The sequence below is a fragment of the Adiantum capillus-veneris genome, chromosome 4, assembly GCF_014529385.1.
Source record: "Adiantum capillus-veneris isolate H3 chromosome 4, ASM1452938v2, whole genome shotgun sequence".
Lineage (NCBI taxonomy): Eukaryota > Viridiplantae > Streptophyta > Polypodiopsida > Polypodiales > Pteridaceae > Adiantum > Adiantum capillus-veneris.
In genome coordinates, this window is record NC_140934.1 from 20,656,290 (window position 1) to 20,668,019 (window position 11,730).

General features: G+C 40.2%; 1 protein-coding gene across 1 annotated transcript in view; it reads right to left on the minus strand.

Moving 5' to 3' along the window:
* Positions 1 to 10,953: 10,953 nt before the first annotated feature.
* Positions 10,954 to 11,730, minus strand: part of LOC147458835 (putative carboxylesterase 17) — a 1,539-nt gene continuing 762 nt past the window's right edge. The window contains exon 1 of the mRNA XM_086510261.1: positions 10,954 to 11,730. This exon is cut by the window's right edge and continues 762 nt beyond it. Coding sequence (XP_086366387.1) covers positions 11,470 to 11,730 — 261 coding nt within the window. The 3' untranslated portion in view covers positions 10,954 to 11,469.

Consider the following 11,730-nt stretch of genomic DNA (forward strand, 5'->3'; position numbering starts at 1 on the left):
CTTAAAATAGCTCATGAAAAGACTGTCCAGTGAAAAAGTTCCAAAAAGTGTTCATTTTTTGGGCCAAAAGTAAATAATCGTGATTATCTACTTTCAGCTCAAATTTGACCAAGGTTCATACCAGTGACTCATTACATGTGTACAAACAACTTTTGTAAAGGCACAAAAGATTTGGATCACCAAACTGGCAAAAAACTGGGTAAAAACTAAAGTTTGTACTCACTTTTGAAACTTGAGTGTAAATTGAAAAAAAAATTGTCCAAACTTGAAGAAATTTGATTCATAGGCTTATATTGATGTGATAAACATGTGTACATGATCACCTGACCCAAAAGATGCAAAAAGTTGCCAGTTATTTACATTTGTCCCATTTTTTTACTTTTTTTACTAAGTTAGCATACCACTAGTTTTACCATGTTGTAATTATCCCACAAACCAAATTTGGTAAGATTTGGGTCATTGCATTGAAAATTGTGACCAAATTTGCAAAGTCAGTGTGCGGACAGAAAACTAATGACCATTTGACCAAAAATTATCCAAACTTGATAAAACTTGGCTAGAGACCTTAAGTTGAGTTCCTTAACAGATCTGTGCCAAGATTGGGAGAAAAACTTGCAAAAATTTAGATGGAGTAAATAATCGCGATTATTTACATTTGCTCCATAATTGAGAAATTTTGCACAACTGAGTATACCATAGGGTCAAGCACATCAAGTAGACTCCACAAATCAAATTTGGTGAAATTTGGATCACAAAATTGATACTTAAGCCAAATTCTTCGAATCAAAATCTGCGGACACTAAACAATTGATAACTTAGACAAATCTTGATCAAACTCAACCAAACTTGTCCAAAGACCACAACAAGGTAATTACTTGGCAAAACAAGCCTAAAAAGTGTAGAAACTGAGAAAAGTAAATAATCGATATTATTTACTTTTGAGTCCCAGAACATCATAATACAAGGCCACTGGCCAAGTTTGAGTTCCATCGGATCAACATTAATACATGATAACTCAATTTTCAAGTTACAAATTACTCCTTTAGCTCCTTGCAAGGATAGAATTTGGAAATCTCAAATGCTGACGCACTTAGCTCAGATTGAAGAACCAAGTTGCAGGCAAAGAATTGGGAGCTTGACAAGAGCTGAATTCAAGTCAAGTGGAAAAAACAGATAATAATCTAATCTGCAGGTTAGGTTATTCAAGGCCTAGATTTTCATCATTTCAAAGGCTGCAGTCAATTCTGACACTTTTGAGCTAGAGTTAATCAACTCTTGTGAGTCTAAGAGAAATCAACTGCCAAAAGTAATTTGGCAAAAGCAGTCTTATCAAACCCGAACAGAAATTGTTTTGCTAATCAATATCAAAATCTGCTAGCAGACAGTTTTTACAGAACCAGTCGACATGGACTTATCTCGAGCTGAGAGTTCAAGTACAATAGAGCAAGCCAGTAGCAGTGGTAACACAGGTACAAGTGCAATAGAGCAGATTTTACAACTATATGGCTACAATGGAGATAAAGTCTTATATGCAGATTCAGAAGGCCATAGATATCTAATGAGCAGCAAAAGCAGCACAGGAGCCAAGATCTTATTGATCAGAGTAAAGCCAGATTTAGAGAACTCCCAGATGTTCACAGACTTCAGTGGAGCCAGGTATTGCAAGCTCAAAGATGAAGTGCAGATAGAAGTTCAGATAGTCAACCCAAGTGTTTATCGAGAAATCTGTACGAGTCAGCAAAACATACAGTTAGTGCATATGCAATTAGGGTCATTATACATGGACTACAGTGGTCAGATCTATAATCGAGAACCAGAAATGAAAGATCCAACAGATCAACCAATTGAAGCCAGTCTAATTGGAGAACCGAGCCAAAGACGGTACAAAGGTCAAGATGGAGCATTCTACAACGTGATACTTAGTGTTTCAAAAGAAGATGCCGATAACTTGGCCAACATAGAAGTAGAAACTTCTCAACTAGAGCTTGACATGACAGAACCAAATGAAATACCACCAGTCATGGCGTATTGCCTAGATTGTGGACGAAAAGGTGGACATTTTTCTGAAAACTATCCAAGAAACCCAGACAATGACGGGAGCAAAGCGAACCCCGAACCCCCGACGGCCTCTAAAACACCGGGGACCGAATGGCGCGCCTCGAGCCTGTCATGGTAAAGCAAACAGGGGGCACCACCTAGCTTCAGCGGCTAGGACGCAAACAACACACCACCATAACAAAGTTTTCATCCAAGAGAGATGGATGCTTGGGAGTAATGATGAAGAGGAAAGGGAATGAGATCAAGTGAGAGAGAGAGAGAGAGAGAGAGAGAGAGAGAGAGAGAGAGAGGGTATAGCGGCTTAGTACTTAGGCACCACAAAAGGATGGCGAATCCGCACACCTTCACACATACACAAGCTCACTCCAAAACACAAGACTAGGTGGCGATTCCGCACACATCACATGGGCAAAACATTGCAAGAAAACATACTCACAAAACCTCAAGCTTTATTTAGAGAATTAGGCAATGAAATGGGGAGCATAGGGTAGGGGAATGAGAAGGGAGAGAGTGGTAGAGCACATGGAGGATAGGTGGGAGTTGATGGCGAAGAATCGCACGAGGATTATGGCCATCATCCTTCATTTAGTTGCCCTTCATCTTCCATAGCCAAGGGTGTAGAGGTCATGCTCAAGACAAGCATGGTGATTGCGGTGATGGTGATGGTGATGGTGATGGTGTGGGTGTGTGTGTGTGCACTAGGCACACACAGTGCATAGTGTGTTCTTTGGTGATGTTGTGTGCAGATGTGTGTGAACACAAGAAAAATCAGGTAACCACCGGGTGGGGATGTGTCTGTGGGCACCTTTTTCAGTGAAACTGAGTGTGTGTGTGTGTGTGTGTGTGAGTGTGGGGGAGGTTATTTAGCTACAAGACAAGAGACATGGCGCCCTTTAGAGAGAGAGGGGGGTATTTGGGTCATGGGATATGATAGGAGAGAGAAAGAGGGGGTGGGGTATACTATTTTGGAAGATAGGGTAAGTTGCATGTGAGTTAGGGTGCATTATTGGTGAGTTATAATGCATTATTGGTGAGAGGTGGGGTAGCTTGAGGGGAGAGAGAAAGGAGAAAGGACAAGGGGAAGAGAGAGGGGGTTGACCTTTTGAGTGGAGGAGAGGAAAAGGGACACACGACGGGGCAACAGTGAAGAAAAAGGAGGCAAGGTGGGGATGGGCTACCCCGCAGGCATGAGGTGGCCTATTTTACCTTTCTTATATATCTACATAATCATACTTTATTTTTTTCTTACTTTTTTCAATGCTTTTTATCACTCCCTCCCTAAGAGGGGGTTTTCATGGGGTGGGGACGAGAGAAGAGGGGTATGGGAGCTTGGCTTGTGAAAAGCCCCCATCAACAACAAGGACACATCAACCACCAACCAAGGTACATTTTTCTGAAAACTGTCCAAGAAACCCAGACAACAAGTATACATCAACCACCAAGCAAGATACAAAGCAAATTAGAAATGCGAATCTCGATGTAAGTGTATTTAACTTATCACTTTTAATGCAATCAGATGATTCTGCATTACCATTAGAAGCACAATTCAAAACACTGCAAGTTCAAAATCAGCATAAAGATGCACATGCACTTGAAAAGCTTAAAATTGATTCTTTGAACAACAAATGCATGAATTCAGTAAAGGTGTCGAGATATCACCAAAGGATGAAAAGACTATTTGGTTTGCAAATGATTTTGCATCCACTGCCACAAGTGTTCAATCATTCACAAGTCTAAGGGACACATCAAACAGAATGATGTTAGCTTTGTATGGTACACATAATTCATATGCACTATGTAGACCAAAAAGGAAAAATGTACAAAAAGGATCAACATGTGTTTGAACGACCCACATACCAGCTCATAGAAGTGCGTTCAGTGATAGATCAGAAAGGATGGTTCATTTCAGAGGAAATAATATATTATAGCCCATCCTCTCTAGAGCTGAAGGATATTACCCGAGTGAACCCAAAAATATGTTCAGAGCCAAATTCTCCTCCATTAGAAATCAAGCTTCGATGTTGTGACCAAACGAGCATATACTTTGACCAAAATAGTCGTAGATATAGACAAGAGTCTAGCATCTGTGATGCCTTGGGTCCTGAAATCACAGAAGCTCATATTAGAGGAGACCCATGGGATAGACAATATCAGGGCAAAGATAATGCTATCTACAGCTTGACTTGGGGAATAATTTGTCATGTTTCATGGAGATACATAGGAAACTATGCAGAAGGTTTACAGATGCCAAACATCAAGAGTGCTACCCAAAGTGTACCTTCACAATCCCAAAAGGTGAGACTCAATAAGAGCCAAACAATTTTGATCTCTCACAATGAAGCAGGATATAGTGATCACCCTAAGAAGGGGAGAGCTGCAAATTCATCAAGCTCAGCTCTAGTACCATAAAATGATAAACTAGTTAGAAGCCCAAGAACTTCTAGCCAGTAGACCCCTTCAAAGCAAAAACCATTGGAAGACCATATGGTTGTTGGAATTTTTCCATTGACCCAAAAACCATCAAAATCTGCCAAAAATTTCTTCTATGAAGATCATCGGGGACAAAAGTATTAGTTGATCTCCACAAGTCAAAGTCAAAATCCAAGAAATCCCATAGTGTTCAAATAGTTGCATGAGACCAAGCTCGCATATGCATATGGCAATGCACATGGTAACGAATATCAGCAAGATCCTAACCTTGAAAAAACGCATGTGGATGGTATGACTGAAGTCAAAGACTATCTGAAGATAATCAAACCCTCAAGTTGCCAGAACAGGTGACAGAAAATTCAAGAATAACAAAAGCTAAAGTCCAAAAAGATACACAAAGGTCACCACCAAAATCTCCTCTGAAGAGACAGATTCTTCCAGAAAGTACCGTGGATCTTCTAAGATCAAAAGTTACTTAAATGCAGGCACACAATGCTCAATAATTGCAAGAAAAAGGTGTGGTATTACAACAAAACGAGCCAACATCAATTGAAGCAGGTGATCAAAGCAAAGAAGATGCAGATAAAGCTCAACCAAAGGACGCTGCCACAACAAAAGCAGTCAATAAAGAAAGAAATCCTGAAACAATCAAGTGCAACATTGTTGGTGAAAACAAAGAAAAACTGTCAAGAGAAGTAAAGCTAGATTTCAAGTTAGACAAGAACCTCATGTCTTTTCGCACTTGGAAAAGATGTGGCCAACCACAGGTAGGAGATGCTCCTGAATTTGTGAGCATATCAGGAAACAAACGAGCAGAATGCTGAGGAATCATCTCCAGCACCATTGAAGTAAGTTCACAGATCATCATAGCTCAATTTCATGTGATCGCAGCAAAAGATATGCCAAACGACATCATCATGGGAATGCCAATGGCCCAGAAGATATTAGAGATGCAAAATGCAAACATGACGGAATCATCATAGATATCAAAGAATGAAGACCAAGACTAGTCACCCGCGGGACGACAGATCAAAGTCCTCAAGCACAGTTCAAATGGAGACCGATGCCAAAGCAAAGCTCATTGAAGATGATTCATGTCCATCAATTAGAACTTCAAAAGAGCTTGAAGCAAATCAGGTAATAACAAGTGCAGATCAAAAAGAGCAGAGAAAGCCACCAGAGCCAGAAGTTAAGAAGAATGAGGTTGCAAACAACCAGGAAGAAATAGGAAGTCTAAAGATCAATCAGACAGTGCCAATCGAATCTGTTGATGCAAGTCAAATTGGAACACAAAGTCTCAAGCTATTATCCATAGAGACACAATCAAATCAAGATGAGATCATGAAAAAAGCAAAACAAATACAAAGATCTTCAATAGAACCAACAATAAACATGATAGCAAAACAATGTGAGGTTTGCATACAAGTAAAAAAGAAATGGTTGCTACCCTTAGCATCCAAAATCATGAAGAGCAGGTGAAGTTTCAGGTGAAGCCTTCAAAGGAAATGCTTGCAGATGTCATCCTTGGACATCAGTGGTTAGACCAACACAAGGCCTACAACGAAGATAAAATGCTATTACTCTCTTCTCCAAGAGGTAGCCAACAACAATTACAGGTACCGTTAATGCTAGATTCGGAGTTGTAGGAGTCATTAGAATCAAAGACAAATCGTGCAAACACAGATAAAGCTAAAGTGGAACTTCCACCGATTGGCAAAGAAGGTGTGAAATCATATGCCTCTACATCAAAGAACCTGCTTCTTCAAGCAAGTTAGGCTTTCAAAACTTCAAGTCAATTGCTAGCCCAAGTGAAACCTCAATGGAGACACCCGGAAAAGCAAAGGTATATCAACCAAAGTCCTCAAGAAAGAAAAGAAAAGTTAAGCAAGTGTTCGTTCCAAGCAGTTTAGTCAAAGTCAATAATCCGATTTGGGTTAAAGACAGGAAATCAACACAGAAAGACAGATGGGATGGAAAGCATCACACTGGAGCTTAAAGGAACGGGAGTACTATGGAGGTAACAGACAAATATGGGTGCCAAAACCGCAGGTTAGGGCATATGAAGTAACTTCAAGTCCCTCCCAAGAAAGAAGTCCCACAAGGTATCAACCTCGACAATATCCTAGAATACATAAGAAGCAGGTACACAACAGAACAACATCGAAAGAGGATAAAGTCTACCACAACTTTCAAGAGGATACAAAAAAAGACAGATCTCAAAGAGTCTTCCCCTTGGACAAGGATTTTACACAAGGTATACAAAGATTTGACTACCAGTCAACCACAAGCCAACTACAACTACACCATACCTGCATGAAGATCTCAAGAGCTCAACAAAGTCAACAAAGGAGATACAAAGGTCATCAAGAGATTTGGATTCCTAAGTCTTCCAATGCTCCTAGTCAAAAGCCAGATGCCGATAGCCAACATGGGCCTACAACAACATCAAAGACTCCTATCAAAACAGGCCTATTTGGAGAATCAAACAGATAATGGAGACTTCACAGTCAAAGAAGGATGACCCAACCGACGCGAATGTAGATTCAAAGATAATAAAACAGGTATGGCAAAAGAAACCTTCAATGCCAACTTGGTCTTTCACTAATCCTCTTTTTGAGGATTCAAGCTTACTTTTACTTGAAGACATGTTTGTAGTAAGCACAAGAATGTGAAAATTCAAGTCGCCAGGGTGCAAAAAACAATCTTTGGCATAGTCAGAGTCGGGTTGCTGAGCCATAAAATGAGCAAAGCATTAGTCCCAAAGCTTCAATTCATATTAAACTCTGTGCTAAGAGTCGTAGTTATTAGGCTTACTCTCAAGCTGGAAGAGTTGAGCATATCTAAAGTCATGTCGCACAAGCTGAATGAGATGAGTATAAGAGTCGAAGTCTATTAACTTACAGTTGTGGCGTGTCGTAGAGTCCAACACTCTCGCACAATGCACAGTAAGATAAGAGCACATATCCTCGTCAACGAAAACCATTCTTAAAGGGGTGCCAACTTGCAAAGCCATGTCATATGCTTTTATAGCTACACCATCTTTTTGAAGAACCCCTCAGAATCTTTCTTGCACAGCATATTGTTTCCCATGCATTTCTGTGTATGCATAAATAGGATGTCCAATCATTAGACAGGTGCATTAGACACTCTTTTTTGCTTCCACCTATACACCTTGAGTGGACTACAACAGGCAACAAATGTTCCATCATGCTACCCTTTCATATTTGCTGTCTCTTTATTTCCATATCTATCAGGACATAATCCCTTGAGTACTTTATTGATATTTTCCATGCTAATAAGTACTCTAATAATGCGCGTATCCAAAGGCACTTTTCACTGGTTTTTTCCCTTTGGTCATCCAGGTATTAGACCCTAATTTAGAACCTCATCATTCTACTTCCCTTGTACATACTTTTCATCAATAAACAGCAGCCTGATCATTATGCTATTACAATGGACGAATGCAAAATCATCACTCACACTCGACATATTTTGACCAATGAAGATGCTGCAACAAATTGAACCTTATCAAAAAATTCAACGACAAATGAAAACAATCAGCCCATCACCAACCAATCAAAAACCTTCCACAGCCTCCACGGATACTTCTCAAAAGTGCCCGAGGACGGGCACTAAAATCAGAAGGGGGGAATGTTAACCGAGCCGACGTCAGTTAACAGGAGCTGCTAAAGATCAAAGCCTTATGAATGCACATTGAAGATGAATATGAAGAAGCAGTGAAGATTGGAGTTACACACTTTTTACATTTTTCAAAAAATGGCCATGTATTGTAATTTCTCAAATTATTTAACCATTGTGATAATTCTAACGTGTTACGGGCTCAATAAAAGTTCTAAGGTGTAAAGCATAGTTCAGTTAGTGTACCTAGGTTGCAGAAACAATAAGTGTGGATCCTCAAAGGTCTTGAGCACCGGGCATTACACATTTTAGACCTTGGTTAAAGTATAAAAGCCAACTTTGTAAAGTTTTAATTAAGTTTTGAATAATGAAATACACAACGTGAGCTAACGGCGCTCACTCCTCTCCTTCTCATGCTTCCTACTCCCTCCCCCGTTGTCACATTGCAATCGCGTTTATTGCATTGCAACCGCAGGTAAGAGCTCTACGCATCGATGTAAACACATCACAGTGATTCGTAGTTTTTGGCGTCGCCGACTCGCGGCTTAATTTCATCATAACTAGGAATTTATATTTTCAAATAAAAAACTAAGCATAGGCGGGGTATTGTGACATCATTGCTAAGCATTTAGATGCATTCTGGATCGAAAACGACTAGTTCAAAAATTCACTGCTATTAATAATCGCGATTTTGGAACTTGACCTATAGTGGAGTTTGAGACCATAAGCATGTGTGCTTAGGTTTTATAAACATGTCTTAGAAGTTTTATTACGTTTGGATGTCATTTAATGTTGTAACGAATGTGATTTGTTTGCCGATGAGCGATTGGCTTTTGGTGATTTCAGTCACTTGAGTGTAGCTTGAGTTAGATGTGAGTTGTTAGTTGTTTTTCGAGAGGTTTGACAACCTCTTGTAACCTCTATGCACTAGTCGAGTCAGCCTCGTCCCATGGATTGACAATTTAATCGTGATTCTCGCTAATACTGCAATAAGATAGGATGGTGAGGTTAGACATGCGTCCCATAGCTCTCGCCCCCAACCCCAACCCCAACCCCACAAAAACTCACAATGGTGACGAAATTATATTAGTAACCTCAAAAAATTACTTCTAGTCATGCTCATGCCGAGCCATGACGTCTTCTAGTAATAATTCACCGTCAGAGACTCATACAGTTCAAATTTCATAATTTCACAAATAGAGTTTTTGATGTATCAGGGTGGGTTCAGACTACGCGGCGAAAGAGAAATGCAAAGGGACGTTGATGCTTCATGAAGAAATTTGATTGGTTGGAGTTGAGGCACTCTTCTGCCGGGCCCTCCATTTTTCTTCCCCCCCCCCCCCGCCCCCCCCCCCCCCCCCCCCCCCCCCCCCCCCTCGGAAGAGTCGATAGCCTCTCTCAGCCCCCTTCACTTTTTCACTTTGCCTCCTCCACACTGTTCACACTAGGCGGCGGCAGATTTGCGAAGGCTTGTTTCTTTTGCCGGTCCAGTCTGAACCCGGCCTCTTTGGGTAACTATGCCACATGATTGATTTACCTTAGAAATGACAAAATGGAACTTCGCTGACGTCACATATCATATGAGTAGAATGTCCACCAATGCTCGAAAATTTATTTTTTTTCCAAAAGCTTGACAAACCTACACATCGGAAATAGTAGAGGTAAATCGAATGTTTTTTACACCAAAAAATTAAATTTAGAGGTAAATCAAAAAATTTGTAAGTGGGATTACACTAAACCTAGGTTTTTTTTAGAGCACTCACATTGTCCACGTACTACAATTGAAGAGAGGGGTTCCACATGCTATGATGGAGGCCATTATGAACCAGCAACAAATGATTCACTCAGTTAATTTTGCTAATATAAATTTTGGCCTCACAATTTTATTTTATTTTTTTGTGATTGGCATACATTGGCATTCCTAAAATTGTGTACCATTTGTGTACCATTGGTAAGATACAGATGTTGTGACTAAGGACCCCACCCATTTCAAGGGTAAACCCTTCCTTACTTGGCTTGGACTCTCTCTCTCTCTCTCTCTCTCTCTCTCTCTCTCTCTCTCTCAAATAACTGACCTTGAGTTCAACTCTAGATCTCTTGGAATAGTTTCCTACGACATTAAATTCGCTTCTTCTTGGGTGTGTGTGTGCGCTAATAAAAAGAGGAAAATGGTATAACCTTTCAATCACCCAAGTGTGGTAGATTGGTTATGCCATTTCCGTCTTGAATACCACGTCTTGAGTTCTACTCTCCTGGTCGGCTAGATCTTTAAGATCTTTTGGGATAGTTTCCTACGGTGTAAAAACTCTCTTCTTCCTCTTATTCTTCTCTCTCTCTCTCTCTCTCAACCAAGCACTGCTCGAAAAAAGATTTTTCCCCAAAGTTTGGAAAACCTAGAAATGAAAGGCGTTAAGAGGTAAATTGTATATTTGTAGATTTTTACAATAAATTTCTAAAAATTCTGTGCGTTATCTCACCTTCAATTTTACAATTTAAAGGTAAATCTGAAATTTAGTAGGTGGGATTACACTTAACCTAGGTTTTTTTTTCAATCATTGTTGAGTCCAAGTTCAAAGTCCAATTTTTAGATACCTTCACTATCACACGAGGGGACCTCAACCTTCCACATAAATCAATCCTAAATCATCCAATTTCTATCTTTTGTTTTTAATTCTCTCATTCAGAGTTTCTATTGAACAATACTCTCATCCATCCCACTCTTTCTTTGAAAGACAGCAAACATTTGCTAATTTTGAGCTATAAAAAATCGATGCTTCCACCCTTAAAGCTTACCGTGGAAGAAGAAAGCAACAAAAGATAGCAACAAGTTGAAAACCATGCTATTTTGAAACTATGTGAAGAGTCCCTAATCAACTTTATACTGATTTAGAGAACATACATCTCATTTCTGTACCACCTTGTGAGTTACGACAACATCAGCTAGGTTCTGTGGGCAAGCACCGCGCACCTAGCTGAGTCCCTAATCAACTTTATACTGATTTAGAGAACATACATCTCATTTCTGTACCACCTTGTGAGTTACGACAACATCATGAGGTTCTGTGGGCAAGCACCGCGCACCTAGCTCACCACACACCCAGCTAGGTGTGCGGTGCCGAGCCTGCAGAAGCTTACGATGTTGAACACTATGGGAAAAACCAGGGAAAGTGGACCTCCTTCCCAAAAGGGAAGCTGCCTAAAAACTTCTTGTGATATTATACATCCTCCACTGATAAGAAGGCAAATGATCTATTTTCTTCATTGTAAGCCACCCGGGTAAAACATATATTGGTAATCTTCAAAACCCGTCACCATTTTGATGCAGACAATCTTTAGATTTTCTCAAGAGGCGGTCCAGGCTTGAATGAAGTTTGCAAGTCGGATTCTCAAGCGTTCCGCTTCGGGGCAGAGTGGGTCAAAAATATGAAAGACATGGCTTCTACCTGGAGTAACATAGAGCTGAACATCAGGACAGAAGCCTCGGACCAGCTCATAAAAGCGCATGGTCATGTTGTAACGAAAGTCTTTGTCTGCAATGCTAATGAAGATGTGTGGATACACCGCTAGAGACTCAAGAGGCGGCGCATTCACATGAAGAGGATT